Source organism: Scheffersomyces spartinae (assembly GCF_019049425.1).
Source record: "Scheffersomyces spartinae strain ARV_011 chromosome Unknown scaffold_9, whole genome shotgun sequence".
Taxonomy (NCBI): domain Eukaryota; kingdom Fungi; phylum Ascomycota; class Pichiomycetes; order Serinales; family Debaryomycetaceae; genus Lizanozyma; species Lizanozyma spartinae.
In genome coordinates this window covers 381,185-397,794 of record NW_025065056.1, presented here as the reverse complement: position 1 = coordinate 397,794, position 16,610 = coordinate 381,185, and the positions used below count along the sequence as shown (strand labels likewise).

Sequence of the window (16,610 nt, the reverse complement as noted above, 5' to 3'; positions counted from 1 at the left end):
ACCCATTAAAACTCTGGCTGCAACTCCTTTAACTTGATTCTGCTGTTCTATATAATGAGTACTGATAAATTCCCTGAGTTGGCTACTGGAGCCGTGCTCGTTAAGTCCGAGCCTGTCCCTGAAGACTTTGAAGAAGTAAAGGGAATAGACTACAGTAAAGACACTGCTTTCAATATGAGTGCTACAGACTTAATAGCTCTGATGCGTACAATGGGATTCCAAGCTTCAAGTGTAAGCAGTGCATGTGAGATTATCAACAACATGAGAGCTTGGAGAGGTAAGCATCGTGACGAGCTTCCAGAACATGAACAAGACAAGGGAGAATTTGATGAAGAAGGATATCAAAAGCTGACTATATTCATGGGGTTCACATCTAATTTAATTCTGAGTGGGTTGAGAGACACATTAAGATTTTTGGTTCAACACAAGATGGTAAGTGCCATTGTGGCCACTGCTGGAGGTGTCGAAGAAGATTTAATCAAATGTCTTGCCCCAACTTATATGGGAGAATTCTCATTAGCTGGTAAAGGGTTACGTGATAAGGGTATGAATCGTATTGGAAACTTATTGGTGCCCAATGATAACTATTGTAAGTTTGAAGAATGGATTGTACCAATTTTGGATCAATGCTTAGAAGAACAAGAAGCTTCTATTAAGAAATTAGGAGTCGAAGCTCTTAATTATGATTCAGCAGCCATTTGGACTCCATCTAAATTGATTGACCGATTAGGTAAGGAGATTAACGACGAAACTTCTGTTCTTTATTGGTGTCACAAGAATCAAATTCCTGTGTTTTCTCCTGCTTTAACTGATGGTTCTATCGGTGATATGCTCTTTTTCCATACTTTTAAGGCATCTCCTCAACAATTGAGACTCGACATTGTTGCAGACATCAGAAAGATCAATTCCATGTCAATGGAAGCTTCTCATGCTGGTATGATCATTCTTGGAGGTGGACTTATCAAGCATCATATTTGTAATGCTTGTTTAATGAGAAATGGTGCTGATTTCGCAGTGTATATTAACACCGGACAAGAATTCGATGGTTCAGATGCCGGAGCAAGAACTGATGAAGCTGTTTCTTGGGGTAAGATTAAAGCTGATGCCCAACAAGTTAAAGTTTATGCTGATGTTAGTGTTGTGTTCCCATTAATTGTGGCTGCCACTTTTGCTTCATCTCGTCCGTAAACGACCCAGCTGCGAATCGAACCAGGAACTACTCGACGCAAATACCATACCATACCCGTAACAAACTTCCCTTTTCGGCTATTCATATACCCGTCCTGAACGCTGGCTGACTCGACGAATTTGGTGCCACACCTAAAGTCATAATCTGCTTCTTGTCACACTCATAGTGCCAAACTATATAAACCCAAAGACATCCCTCATTAGAGATTATTTAATAGACATTCTATTTTTTTGTTAAAACTAACTTAACTCCACTTATCCAAAGGATTTACTGGCTAAATCCGCAGAACATCTACCTACAATCATTCAGAATGGAAAAATCTGATATCGAAGCCCTTCAATCACAATATGAAGAAGCAATTCTGAGTATTCAAACTCAACTCAGTCTGTTGAACGTTGCAAGAGAACTCTTGAAAGCAAGTACTACGTCACCATCAACTACTACGTCGCCATCGACTTCGTCCTTCGTCAAAAAGACCAATGACTCATACTTTGACTCCTATGCTTCCAAGTATATTGACTTCACGTATGACAACCCTACCATATACCATGTTGTTAAGACGTTTTCCAGTCAATTGACCGAGGCAGGGTTCACTTATATCTCTGAGAAAGATTCATGGCTGTCACTCAAGCCTGGCAAGTACTTCACTACCAGAAATGGGTCTAACTTGGTTGCATTTGTTGTTGGTGACAAATGGATTCCAGAAAAGGGTGTCGGGGTTGTTGGGTCTCATATTGATGCCTTGACTGTATTTCTTAAGCCAAACTCCACCAAACAAAAGGTTGAAGGATACGAGTTATTAGGAGTTGCTCCTTATGCTGGAGCACTCTCAGATGTTTGGTGGGATAGAGATTTGGGTATTGGAGGAAGAATTTTAACTAAAGATGCCAAATCTGGGAAAATCACTAGTAAGTTAGTTGATTCAACTCCTCACCCAATTGCACATATTCCAACATTAGCACCTCATTTTGGTGCCCCATCTCAAGGACCTTTCAATAAGGAAACTCAAGCAGTTCCTGTTATAGGATTTTCAACGGAAAAGGAGACAGAGTCTCCACCTACTGCAGAAGAAAAGAATTCTCCTTTATTTGGGAAACATCCTTTGAAATTATTGAGATACATTGCTAAACTTGGAGGTGTTTCAGTCGGTGATATTGTCCAATGGGATTTGCAATTGTATGATGTTCAAAAGGGTATCAGAGGTGGATTAGATAGTGAATTTGTATTTGCTCCAAGAGTAGATGATCGAGTTTGTTCATATGCTGCCATTTCTGCTTTAATAGATGCTGTTAATGATAAGGCTTTAGCTTCCGACAGCTTCTCTGTTGTTGGGTTATTTGATAATGAAGAAATTGGTTCTGGAACTCGTACAGGGGTTAAAGGTGGTTTAACAGAATTGGCAATTTCAAGAGTACTTGCAACTGATTACTTTAAACCAACAATCCCAGGTTCTTACGAAGACGCTTTGAAAGTCTTATATGCCAATACCATTGTCCTTTCAGCTGATGTTAATCATTTGTTAAACCCAAACTTTGATCATGTTTATTTGGAACACCATAAGCCAGTTCCCAACAATGGTATTACTATTGCCTTAGACCCTAATGGTCATATGGCCACTGATTCAGTAGGATTGGCCCTTTTTGAGGAATTGGCTCGAATCAATGATGATCTGTTGCAATACTTTCAGATCAGAAACGATTCAAGATCGGGTGGTACCATTGGACCTTATATTAGCGTTCAAACCGGTGCACGTACTATTGACTTGGGTATACCTCAATTATCAATGCACTCCATTAGAGCCACGTTAGGAGCTAAAGATATCGGCAATGGTATCAAATTCTTTGAAGGGTTCTTTGCCAACTGGCAAAGTACCTATTCCAAATATGGAGACCTTTAGAATAAAAATATTAGTTTAGAATATAGTAAGTACGTTTAAATATCATGACGTCATGTCTGTCTATATAATTTCTATGTCACGTGACAAAACACGTGACATCGACCATTGTCATTTACTCGCTGCCAACAAAACAACCTGGATCATATCCGTATAAACATAGTACCAACTCTCTAACCTAAACACAGAATCAGTACTGTCCCTTATTAACGCATAGAGTTGCTGTTTTGGAGTACTGGAATATATTAGAGCGGCTAATAGATCCTTTCAACCAGAATTGAATTCCTCATAATCAGCTGTTTTCACTATGGGTATGTTTGTTCCTTCCACAAGATAAATCAACATTAAAAGATGGCTACTAACAAAATGATAGTTCCTCCAAAGAAGATGAGCTTACAAGAGTTCTTCACCGATAAAAGTATGTATCTGATTGAAACTATCTACTATTAGCGTATATTGTGGAACGTCGCTGTACTCCTCAGTACACTACAGCACAGCACATTGCCGTACAGTGCACCATAATATAACCTATCATATTTCTTCCTTTTATTCATAATTATTAACACTCATTGTTCTAGCACTTGGAGGTGGCTCATGGGCAGATGATGAAATTGATATTTCTTCAATTTCAGTCCCCATAGAAAAGAATAGACACCAGTATCATGATCATGATTCCTTTGGATCAGGCTATAACTCCTTTGGTGGAGGCGGTAGAGGTGGCTCTGGCATGTATGACCATGGACCTCCATATATTGTGAAACTATTGAATTTACCGGTTAAATGTGATGATATGTTTGTTGAAGATTTATTTCAGAGTCGATTCACACCTTATGTCAAGTTTAAAGTAGTAGTTGACCCTTGTTCCAATATTTTAGAAACTGGGATCGTGAAGAGAGTGGCATTTGTTGAACTTCAATCGTTTCAAGATTTATCAAGAGTTCTTAAATGGCAAGATTTATACTATATGAGAGGAAGAAGAGTGATTGTTGAGTCTGCTGATTTTGGTGATTTTCAACATACAATGCAATTCAACAAAGAACATGAAGATCAAATCAATAGGATCATTCAGGAGTATCTGGAAAATAGGGAGAGATTACCTCCAGCAAGTGATTCGGCTTACAGGCCTCCAAGAGGGTTGATGCATGGTGGTACCACTACAACCACCCCCACCACAATGAGAAGTATGAACACTTCAAGAACTATTCACCCCAATGCTCATTCTAATACTCTTAATGATATCAATGCTCCAGTGTTGGGTGCTAATCAACTGAAACAACCACAACAACAACCCATACTTATACTGAAACCGGTAATTGCTCAACCTCCTCCTGTTCCAAAGGTGAACCCTTTTGGAAATGCTAAACCAGTTGATGTTGTTGCCAAACTGAAGGAATTGGATCTGAAGTTGATTCATGTTAATAACACCACTATAAAAACGTTGGGCTCAGTACTTGATAGTGACCTTGAACGGGAGAAAGCATCTATTAGGAGGAATTCTCATTCAAGTGGAAAATCACAGCCTTCAAGAGGTTCATTTTCAAATGATAACAAAGCAGATTCTTCAACATCTCCTGTTATACGTAGAGCTTCAATTAATCTTTTGAAAAGAGAGGCTGATACAAAGGCTCCGGAACAAAGCAAGACAGAAGATTTTCATAATACCAAAGAAAAGGAGTCGACTTCCAAATTTCGACCTGCTCCTATGCCAGCAGCCATTAGTTATGGCTCTGGAGGGAATGGTGCAAGTCTTGCAGATATACTTCGAACCAAAAAAGAAGATTCAATGAATGGACACAATAGTAAGGGCTCAGGGCGGAATTCTAAACCTGCAAAGCAAACCATATTAATGAAGAAACCTTTATCCTCCACACCTCCAGTTGATTTAGGACCGAAAGAAAGTGAAGGTAATGTTGAACAACAAGCACAGGAAGCAGCAAAAGAAGAAGAACAAGAAGTATTAAAAGCCAAAACTCAGCCTTCTGAAACAGAAGCAATAGTAGTGAGCGAAGAGGAGAAACAAGAATCCAAGGCCAAACGAGAAAAAGAGAAAGAGAAAGAGAATGTTATTGGACCGGAGATTACGCAGGATATAAAAGAACGTGGTTCAAGAAGAAAGTCTCGTGGCGGTAGAAACGAATCAAGAACTGACTACGAAAGACGTTCTACTACTGAACCGAAACCAGAACTGATTGGAAAGGCTTCAGTTAGAGGAACCAACGGTAGATATCCCAGGAACTACAATAATCGTCGTAATCCTCCATTTGATATTGAGGGTGATCATAAGAAGGATTCCATTGAAACAAAACCTGCAAAGACATCCATTGAAGAACAAAATGGAAATGTCAATGAAAAGAAAGAAGCCTCCAAATCAGATATTGATTTCAAAACTCATTTGAAGGAACTTGTTGAGCAAGGAATTCCAACCAAACACTCCAACAATAATGATAGCCATCGTGGTAGAGGAGGCTACAGAAATGGTGGAGGAGTTCGGGATCATTACCATTCAAAGGGAGATGAAGAAAACGATGATTATGGTCCTAGAGATCGATACACTCCTAATGGAGGCCGTCATATTCATAGATATCATAGAGTAAATTCCAGAACTCGCCCGAAAACAGACACTTATATTCCTTCCTATCTGAAGGAAGGTGAGGGAGTAGCCAAGCAGGCATCTGTACTGGCTTCAGGACAAGGTCAAGCACCAGGACCAGCACCAGCTCAAGCACCAGGACCAGCACAAGCACCAGCTCAAGCACAAGCACAAGCACCAGGATCAGGGCCAGGACCAACAGCTTCAACAGAACTAGTTCCTACAACAGCAGCCACCGAAGGTCATGAAGGCATTCCGTCCCGTCGCGGAACAGATTCCAACCATAACGGAGAGTTCAACGAAGGAGGTAGAGGTGGCCGTGGATACAGAGGCCGGGGCCGAGGCCGAGGAAGAGGAAGAGGAAGAGGGCTGAGTTTCCGTGGAGGACGTGGAGGACGCCGTGCCACTAATAGTAATACTGAATGAATTTTATTACACCGAGGAGTATACATACAAAGAAATGTACCTATACAAAATACAAAAGCTTGTAATAAGACAAGATTGGCAGCAAGATATGTCGTCAATAGGTTGTGAAATGAAACAATAGTAACAATAATGATAATAACAATAATCATGATAGTAGTAATGGCACGTAGGAAGTTTTCCCGATAAAAAACGGATTAACAAGAATAAGCTTCTTTTCGGATTAATTTAATAAACCCGTATCTCTTAAGGAATTTTCAAGTATGGTTTCTCTAACAGCAGCCATGACAAGTTCGATATTTGAAGTATCAGTAGCCTGAGTTATATGAGGATAAATCTTTAGTCCTGACCGGTTAACTTGAGTGAATCTCCAATAAATATATTGCGCAGCTTTATTAACATCATTACCACCAATATAATCCGGGAAATAATTCTCCAATGGAGAATGAGGTAACTTTTTAGCAAAGATATCGATTTTGTTTAAAAACAACACCACTGAAGTTCTTGCAAACCACCGGGAATTAACAACCGAATCAAATAACGTTAAAGATTCTTCTAATCTATTCTGAGTATTTTCTTCCAATAATACTTGATCGTACTCGGATAAAGCCACACAGAACATGATCAAAGTCACGTTGTCAAAGCAATGGATCCATTTTTTTCGTTCTGATCTTTGACCGCCCACATCAAACATGTGGATATTTAATCCGGGCATATTGAAACTAAAGTCAAATATCCCCGACGTTTTCTTTCTGGTTCTTAAAATGTCTTGTACTGTAGGTAAGTAATTTGGGGACGCCAACGTTAAGATCTGGGAAAGGAAATAATCCGTGGAGTCAATTAAATAGAAACTTCCCTGATGGACTTGAATAAACTCCGCAACCTCTGGAGTTTGGTTATAAACCTTATTAATTTTTTCCGCGACGGAATAATCGAAATCTTCATCTGAGTCAATCGGATAATCATAATTTAAAATGTCCTTCAAATCAGATTCAGCTAAAACAGCCTTGATGATCTTATGCTCACCTCTGACAGCAATTGGATCCAAAGCCTCAATTTGATGGTCTTCAGAATCAGATATGCTCGTGGCTTCAGATGTCGCGGACAATGTCTTCTTCTCACTCAAGTCCTTGACTATTAGCTCCGGTTGAATGTCAATAATGGCATTAAGAACATTCCGAATACATTCCATTACGTTCTTGTACACAAAGGATCGATACTCAAACTTCTCGTCGTCGTTGTATCCATTCTGATGCAAGATCTTCATCTGCTTGACAATTGTGGACTTACCGGATTCTCCAGACCCAAGCAAGAGGATCTTGACGTCTTTGTCATTGGTCCCAGACCCATTGCTGGTGTTGGTGTTGACGTTGTTGAGTGAGGGGTTGGTGCTGGACTTGGTTAACGCTCCTCCATTAGACCCTTTACCGGTGACAGTACTGGCACCGGCACCGGCACCGGCACCGACAGAAGCAGTAGCAGTAGCAGTAGCACTGTTATTATTATTATTACTATGGTTTGTATTGATATTTTCAGTTTCTGGGTTACCCGCACTTGAACCGGTGTTAGGGTGTCCCTGTGGAACTTGATGATTCTGATTAGATTGAACGTCTGTGTCTGACGTTTGATTCGATCCAGTAGTACCTTCTGAGATCTTCTTCCCCTCGGCAGCAATCGGTGAACCTGTAACCGCTGTTTGAGTATCACTAGAGGAGACATTGACGGCATTCTGTTGGCCCTGTCGTTTAGCATTGTCTGTGGGTGTGCCGACATCAGACAGTGGGCTTTTAGAAGCACACAGACCCATGATAATTGGATATCAATAAAGTTTGATTGGAGATATAAGTGTCTGATAATAAGTGGTTGATGATTTAATGGCAATAGGATTCCACTTAATGACTATTAACTAGTGGGTTAATACAGACACAAAATAGTGCACCAAAAAATCGTACAAGGTCGGCAGGAACTGGCCAATCAAAAAGTCAAATCCAAGTACTTTGTATATGACCCGACCAAGGTGCCTCAACTACCGAAATTAAATGGTGTAAGTTGATTGAGAGGTTGTAACTTGATGGTGATTTGAAGTCGGAAAGGATTTGCTGAATAGTTTAATGAATACGCAAGTTAGCGCTACCAAACAGAACAAGCATGCTGACAAAAAATGTACTAATTGACGACATAAGGGGTTATACTTCACGACAATTAGTGTCGAAAATTATCTTTATGCATTCTTATGCCTATGATGCCTATGTAATATGTCAATGTATAGTGACCACCTAACTACGTCCATATAATTATGACCATGTAGTTGCATCTATGTCAACGTTTTTTGTCTTTAACGTGTCTTCTCTTCTTTGTCTCGGAATTAGGTATGCGAATCTACTACAACAAGTTGGAGAAAAGAACCTCACGACAATAAATCATAGTACATTCAACACAACAATATAAAGGCCATAATAATAAGGATCAGACCTACGTTTTGTACTCTATTATTAGCTTACCGCAAACAATCCTTATAGCTTTGCTTTATGTCGTACTCTCCTGTTGGTCCGCCCCCTAATGCACTACATCTCTAAATGCATGTCTGGATCCTGTATAAAGTTTGACAGACAATTATCCCCTAGATTTCTACAGATTCGGACATCATTGCGTGGAGGGGCATTTGTTGTATTCCAGACAAACATTTATACATGGTGCACACCTTTTGAGAGTCATGTCATCATTTTCTATTATTTATTGATATCATTTGTTAAATAAGGAACTAAGGGCTTCTAACAACAGTCACGTTTGTACGTTGGGGTTTAAAGAATAAAATGGTGCAAGGTGAGGAATCTGGTATACACACGAGATCATACCCAAATAGGCAAGTCGAACCAAACCTACAAATCACTACTCTTTGTACTGTAAGCATGTTATGTCTTATATAACTATGCCATCCCAAGGGAACTGGTCTCTTCTCGAACGCTGGTATTCATACTAACACTGGGTAAAAGCAGTGGAGCAATTTCATTTGTCTGAGGATTAACAGTGCCTTCCTCCTTCGTAGGTCCTTCCTTCTCTTTAGCTTGAGTATTAGCCAAATCTTGAAGTCTTTTACGTTCCTTCCGTCGTTGCTTTTTGGTTTCAAACTCATGCCATTCTCCTTCGATGGTCAGAAGTATCTCAGTTAATGGCTCCGGTTGAGGATCTTCACGGAAATATTGATGTTCTAACGCTTGTGTAGCCGTATAACGTTGACTGGGATTTAATGTAAGTAATTTCAGAGCCAAATCAAATGCTTGTTCACTTAAAACAGTTGAATATTTTTCGTGAAATGTACTGGACTTGTGTACTGCAGGTTGAAGCATTTCAAACCAAGGTAACTTATCAATATCAGGCCAATTTTCAAGTGTTGGGGTTCCCATTATACTGAAAATTCGATACAATTGTCCAATTTCTTCAAAACCTTGGAACGGTGATACTTTGGTGTATAATTCAATTAAAAGACACCCAACTCCCCAAATATCAACTTCTCTTCCATAATCTGTCAGTCCTAAAAGCAATTCTGGAGGTCTATACCAAATAGTTATCACTCTGTTGGTGTAATCTGGTGATTCACCTTCATGAACTATCTTCATCGTACGAGCCAACCCAAAATCAGCAATTCTTAAAGCGCCTTTGTTATCCAAAAGAATATTAGAACCTTTGATATCACGATGAATAACTCTTTTCTTATGTAGGTATTCTAAACCTTCCATTAATTGCTTAAACATATGTTTCCGATGCAGTTCTTGTAAATGTAAATCAGGATGTGTTAACAATCCTGTTAAATCATGATCCATATAGTCAAATATCATGTATATGTAGTTGTATTCCACCATCATTTCCAAAAGTCCAATAACATTAGGATGATCAAACAGTTGGAGTAATTTCATCTCACGGATAGCAGTTATAGGGAATCCTTCTCTTTCGCTTTCTAATCTCAATTTCTTCAAAGCAACATGCTCGTGAGTGATAACATTAATGGCCTTGTAAACCTTACCATATGTACCTTCTCCGACTTGTTGAACTCTCTTGAATACTTCATCACCTCTTTCAATCTTGACGGAATAAACTTGGGATTTTTTATACTTTGGAGCCACTGATCTAGTTTTCAGCGGTACAACAGCACCACTTTTAGACGAATCAGCACTATTATGAAATCTTGATGCTGAAACAGCACCTGAAGGTCCAGTAGGTCTCGGTGGACGTTCAGAACCTTTGAAAGAATATCCTCCTCTACCAAACTTGCCTTTTATTCTCCCAGCAGAAGGACCTGAAGGGGTTGTTAATTGTGTCAGCTCAGATCTAGGACCCCGAGGTAATGCAATAAGATTAACTTTTTTGGAACCCAGATCTTCCCTCAGGTCGTCAACTTCATGTCTTTTACGTGATGATTCATCTCTAAAGCTCCTTGGTTCTGCAGGAAAAGGTCTTTTAGCTCCTGAAGGACCCAGGGGACGTGATCTTGGAGGAATATTCGTATTATGGGAATTTGCTCCATTAGATTCTTGTTCAAAATTTCTTCCAGGGCGATAATTATCTCTTTCTGAATATCTGCGAGGATCTCCTGGACCTCCATAATATTTTGATGATGATGAAGATGATGAAGATTTATAACTTCTGTATTTGGACCCATTCAGATATCCACCATCACGAGATGATTCATGAGAATATTCACGATCAAAATCCCGATCACGATCACGGGAGTCTCTATCTCTATCTCTATCTCTCTCATTATCATAATCTCTTTCCTTTTCTCTGACCCAATCACCTTGTGGTCTTCTACTTGAACGGGGACCTGAGGGCGGAAGTGTTCGTCTTTGTTTATCTGACATATTTTCTTTTCCACTTTTAAATATCCAGATTCCTCAAAAGAACTTACACTTTTTTCTAGATACTCCAGAACTCAAAGATGTTGGTTCTGTATCCTCTTTTATCTGCTGACCCGATGAGTATCCCAATGGTATTACCAAGTTATAATTCTTCACTCATTATAGAACAGAGCATTTGTTCTATAGGTTTTTTTTTCGCATTAAAGAAAAATGGGATTACCCGGCACTTCCATTTTTCAGGTCAAGGACACGGACGGGGAGAGTAAACTCTTTAAGGCTCAACACACTTCAGCAGTTAGTAATGAAAGCAATCATTAACCAACACTTACTTCACCAGCACTACGACAGGCTATATAAATAGAAGAAAACAGAATTTTTTTGGTGCAGCCGTTCGTGTCACCAATTGATGTACGCTAAGCGGACGGGCATCATTCGTAAGCAACGGGAGGACCAAATCAAACCAAGCTAAACCAATGGATGGGATGCATTTGTAAGTCATCTTTATATGTATCATCACAGGCCCAACAAAAAGAATGGAAGATAAGAATCGCCATCATCTAAGCACCACAATATGCCCACAATATCATCGTCACAACAGTTTGTTGTTGATATCAAGATTCATTACGCTTCAATCGATGATTCTCCATAGCTAATGATTATCATAGATAATAACATTAGCAGTAAACTTTTATGGCTTTCAGATACACAACAAGGAAAACTAGGGACACATAAGCACTTTATGAGAACCCATTAAATCTAAATCTATTCACTATAAATGAGCTTGTATACTCACCATAAAGACTCTAACGCCAAATCATACTGCTATATTAGTACTTGCTCCGATCAACTGTACAGATACACGAGAAGACACCTGTTGATGAAAAGAAACAGTTTATTTCTCATTTTTGTTTGACTTGACGGTAGAAAAAGTTCATGACCAAACAAGTGTAATGGTTCACATCAGATACACGTCTAGTTAACAAGTCATATGAGTTGGCTAACAGCTGTACACGACATATTAAGACACAGCATCCTAGATGGTGTATTACATAGCATATGACATAGTATACTACGTGGCATACGACACAGTATACGACATAGTACATTACATAGTATACTACATAGTATGGTCTGATTTACTGGTTGAGTGATACAGTAAAAGGTAAGTAAAAGGTAAACACTAAGTATAGAAATATGCTACACACTAAGCCAATGTAAATATTTAGACTGGTGGTTTCCATCGTCTGGCTTTATGCTTTTCTATAAACAACCAGACCAAACTCACGTAAGGCGATGAAGTGACTTGTTACTAATAAACATAATAGATTGAGTATACCCTCTCTAACGTACCCCATATAGTAACTGTGCACACGATCACAGTATTCGTAAGGTATCTCCAAAGAGCATTACCAACCCCCAATTAACTGCTATCACCATACAGAACACCTTATACCAATACTCCCACGGTTTATACTCCCCTGCTTATGCTGTTACCCGCACTCTGGGGAAAAATACGGAACCATTTCAGTCCATAATAATAATACTCCTTGTTATCACCAATGGCAAAAAGGTCATTTAGTGCCATTTTCTTTTCTAGACATTGAACTACTATTACTACTACTACTACTACTACTACTACTACTGCTACTACCACTACCACTACCACTAACACTACTGCTACCACCACCATGGCATTCTTAGGTAAAGCTTTCCATCTCTCTGTTGATCTAGTACTCTTGCTGACAGTACTTGCTGGAATCAGAAGAAACACAGGTATCACTCCCAAGCTAGACGATGTGGATCTGCTGGATATGCGTTACTATATGAATAAATACTTGAATGTTGGCGAAACGGTCTTTGACCATGCTGCTGCCTACCTTGGAAGCAGTAGCTATTTCACCAGAAAGTGATCCAATCTGATCTATTGTTAATACTATAATACTGTTATTTATTACTGAGTGCACCATTATTGGTTGTAAATATTATATTTAAATCACCTTTATATTAAAATACGTAGAGACACTCTTTACTTCTACAACCTGAAGGTAGACGTACTTAATTTAAGCACTTTGGAATCAAAGATGCTGTTTGAAGCTTGCCAGGGGGAATCCAATGCTGTTTATTCAGACTTGGGGTAATCATTTGTCTATTCAACGGTAACAGACTTGGCCAAGTTTCTGGGGAAATCAACGTCGATACCCTTGTTTTCAGCTAGCCAGTAACTCATCAATTGTAAAGGAATAACATTTAATAAACCTTGTAAACAATCAACGGTTTCGGGAACCTCCAAGGTAGCGAAAACCTTTTCATTCTTAGCAATAGCATCACCCTCATTACAGATGACAATTGGTCTACCGTCTCTAGCAGTGACTTGTTCAATGGCTGACATGGTTTTGGGGAACAATGAATCTCTGGTAGCAAAGGCAATGATTGGTAATTTATCATCAACTAATGCCAAAACACCATGCTTCAATTCACCGGCCAAAACACCTTCAGAATGCATATATGAAATTTCCTTAATCTTTAAGGCACCTTCTAATGCAGTAGCAAATTGGTAACCTCTACCCAATAACAAAAGTGACTTTTGATTGTTCAAAGTGGTATTACACAAATCCTTAATTTTATCTTCCAATTTCAAGACTGTCTTGATTTGTTCAGGAATCTTTTGTAAGCCCTGTATGATTTCAGCATGTCTTCTAGCCTTGGAAATAGAATCATTGGACAAACTCAAGGCAACCATGACTAAGGCAATGAATTGAGAAGTATAAGCCTTGGTAGAGGCAACACCGATTTCGGGTCCAGCATTAATGTGAACACCACAATGTGTTTGTCTTGACATGGAAGAGCCAACAGAGTTGACAATACCAACAGTCAACGCACCTCTTTCCAAACAATATTGTAAGGCCAAGATGGAGTCAGCAGTTTCACCGGACTGGGAAACGAAAACACAAGTATCGTCTCTGAAAACAGGAGATTTACGATCCAAAAAATCAGAAGCTAAATCAACGGTCACTGGGATTTCAGTTAACTCTTCAAAAATAGATCTTGTGGCTAAACATGAATGATAAGAAGTACCACAAGCAATCATCAAGATACGCCTGCATCTTCTAATGGTTGGTAAGAAAGATCTTAATCCACCCAAGGTGACAATATTGTTCTCAAAATCAAGACGACCTCTCATGGTGTTGAAAGTGGAATCAGGTTGTTCAAAGATTTCTTTTTGCATGAAATGCTTATAAGGACCCTTCATAATTTCATTCAATTCCATTTCCAAAGTTTGAATTGGTCTAACAGTAGTATCTTCAGCTGATTTCTTAGCTCTATGGATGTGCAATTCACCATCATAGATGTGAGCAATATCATCATCTTCCAAGAACAAAACCTTTTTGGTGTGTTGAATAACAGAAGCAGGGTCTGAACTTAAAAAGAATTCAACTGGCATTGGGATTCCATCATCGGCCAAAAAGGCTCTAGATTGTGAAGTTCTCAAATTGTCTTGAGCAGTAGCCATCAACAATTCATTTGTTTGTTGCTCAGTGAAGAATTCGACATCAACAAAATCAACCTTCAATTTCTTTTCGGTCTTAACACCAACCAAAAGTGGAGACCCCTTTCTAGTACCACATACTTCACCGGGAAAATGGGTTGATTTAACTAATAAACCATAGGTACCTTCTAATTCGAAAAGAACTTGTTTGGTTAACTCATTGAAATCTAAAGTGATTCCAGCTTTCAAATTAGTGTCATAAACGTGCTTAAATAACTTTGCGATACATTCAGTATCAGTTTCAGATTCAAATTGGAATCCTTTACTGGTCAACAAGGTTTTCAAAGCTTGGAAATTGGTGATAATACCATTATGAATAACAACGAACTCACCAGATGGATCAGAACGTTGAGGATGGCAATTTTCAACCTTTGGACTACCATGAGTAGCCCATCTTGTGTGAGCAATACCACAATGGTTATCAAAAACAACCGAAGAGTCCAAATCAGTAGCGGCGACTTTTTCTCTTAATCCATTAACTTTACCCACTTCTCTAATGATCATGGTTGAGTTTCTTGAATCATCATCAATAGCGATCCCTGCTGAATCGTATCCACGATATTCTAACCGTTGTAAACCATCTAATAAGGTAGTGATGATTTCACCTCTGGTCTTATCGACCAAAAAATTCACGTAACCAAAGATCCCACTGGAAGCATGTTAGTATTGAGTCAAGGCGGGTAACTATGGGAAGGTCCCATTACAACATACATATATGATGTAGCATATATAATGTAACATATATAGGTACCATGTACGTGTTGTATATATGCACATAGCGTCATAGTACATACCACATAATGCTGATATTAGATATTAGATACTAGTTGATGACTATGAAAGAAAAGAATGTAGTGGTTGAAATCATTTTATATATCAACGATTTTTTTGGAATGTATTCTATTTTGGGACGGGATATTTTGGGAAGACCAAGGGTGCATATTGCACATATTTCACCTAAAGGTGCTTGGTAAACATTCGAGGCTGGCGGGACATGTGGCACAATAATTATTGATGATAGGGCCTATAATGACGTGCATTGTAGCATGTCTAACTATCTGTTTATCTATGATTATACTACTACTACTACTACTACTACTACCACCACCATTACTACGAGTACTTTGAGTAGTGTTATTTTCCATATTGCTCTGTCTCCAACTATTTCCTTAGTCTGTTCCATTGCTTTCTCATACGCATGATAAACACTAGGCTCTTGCTAACGTTTGATTCGATGAACGTTGGTTAAGCTTCAGAGGGTTGGCTGTTTGCTTTCCATTTCTGTTACGTAGCTTAATGGCCTAGGACGTTTAATTAATGCCTGTTTCAAATCAAAGGGTCGTTCCTTAGTCATAACATTGCCTAATTGGGCTCACTTATCAACAAACTTCCTGTGTCCACGTCGGTATTAAACACTCCGGTTGTAATGTTAAAATTAGCATCACCACAAATACCTCTACTTGGACGCCGTACACAACTTAAGCCATAGCACAATTCATACATACTGAAAATATATCACGTCCTGTGCTTCGCCACGCAATTCAATTGATCTGAAGTGTATGTTCTTTCACTTTGGTTTAAGCCTTAGACATTCTTGAGACATACGTCTGTACGCTCGGAACCCTTTGTTCGTGTACTGGAACCGTTTTGCTGTACACTTGGAATTCTTTGTTCGAACCTCTATCTATGCATTGTTGTGTTAGAAACGTTTGCACTGCTCACAACTGTTGCTCACCGTAAACCTAATAAGCCTCATAAATCTAGACTTCCATGATGTTTCTTCTAATCTTTAATTGTTCTTTCCGATACCCTTACACCCCTACACCCATAGTTTGGTTTTTCTCTTAACAACGCTATTACTTCAGTCTCTAGCTCAAATCGAAAACGCTATGACTGCAAACATTTTCTCTACAAAGGATCACTTAATTCTCAGGCTGTGTTCTAACAGTGTTACTCAGTCTTAATAGCAGAGATCATCATTATGCGATTGCATACTCCACGGATTTAAACCCATATAGTTGGCGCTACCAAAATGGAATCTCTCACAAATGTCGGCTGCCATCGGAGATTGGGAGTACATTATATCTAATTAAAATATAAAACAGTCTTGTCAT

The 16,610-nt window shown here is 39.0% G+C and overlaps 6 protein-coding genes across 6 annotated transcripts; 3 read left to right on the top strand and 3 right to left on the bottom strand.

Annotated features, from left to right (window-relative positions):
• Window positions 1-54: 54 nt before the first annotated feature.
• DYS1 (deoxyhypusine synthase) lies at window positions 55-1,188 on the top strand (the record flags this gene model as incomplete). The annotated part of the gene is made up of 1 exon (XM_043195841.1): window positions 55-1,188. The coding sequence occupies one exon, from the start codon at window positions 55-57 to the stop codon at window positions 1,186-1,188; it is 1,134 nt and encodes a 377-aa protein (XP_043049546.1).
• Window positions 1,189-1,499: 311 nt separating this feature from the next.
• Window positions 1,500-3,086, top strand: LAP41 (metalloaminopeptidase; the record flags this gene model as incomplete). The annotated part of the gene is made up of 1 exon (XM_043195840.1): window positions 1,500-3,086. One exon carries the CDS (start codon window positions 1,500-1,502, stop codon window positions 3,084-3,086), a length of 1,587 nt encoding a protein of 528 aa, XP_043049545.1.
• A 348-nt stretch (window positions 3,087-3,434) lies between these two features.
• On the top strand, window positions 3,435-6,099 carry PSP2 (uncharacterized protein; the record flags this gene model as incomplete). The annotated part of the gene is made up of 2 exons (XM_043195839.1): window positions 3,435-3,501; window positions 3,662-6,099. The coding sequence occupies 2 exons, from the start codon at window positions 3,435-3,437 to the stop codon at window positions 6,097-6,099; spliced, it is 2,505 nt and encodes an 834-aa protein (XP_043049544.1).
• Window positions 6,100-6,319: 220 nt separating this feature from the next.
• GPA2 (guanine nucleotide-binding protein subunit alpha) lies at window positions 6,320-7,903 on the bottom strand (the record flags this gene model as incomplete). The annotated part of the gene is made up of 1 exon (XM_043195838.1): window positions 6,320-7,903. The coding sequence occupies one exon, from the start codon at window positions 7,901-7,903 to the stop codon at window positions 6,320-6,322; it is 1,584 nt and encodes a 527-aa protein (XP_043049543.1).
• A 1,120-nt stretch (window positions 7,904-9,023) lies between these two features.
• Window positions 9,024-10,952, bottom strand: CTK1 (cyclin-dependent serine/threonine protein kinase; the record flags this gene model as incomplete). The annotated part of the gene is made up of 1 exon (XM_043195837.1): window positions 9,024-10,952. The coding sequence occupies one exon, from the start codon at window positions 10,950-10,952 to the stop codon at window positions 9,024-9,026; it is 1,929 nt and encodes a 642-aa protein (XP_043049542.1).
• A 2,143-nt stretch (window positions 10,953-13,095) lies between these two features.
• Window positions 13,096-16,558, bottom strand: GFA1 (glutamine--fructose-6-phosphate transaminase (isomerizing); the record flags this gene model as incomplete). The annotated part of the gene is made up of 3 exons (XM_043195836.1): window positions 13,096-15,145; window positions 15,272-15,299; window positions 16,525-16,558. The coding sequence occupies 3 exons, from the start codon at window positions 16,556-16,558 to the stop codon at window positions 13,096-13,098; spliced, it is 2,112 nt and encodes a 703-aa protein (XP_043049541.1).
• Between the last annotated feature and the right edge of the window lie 52 nt (window positions 16,559-16,610).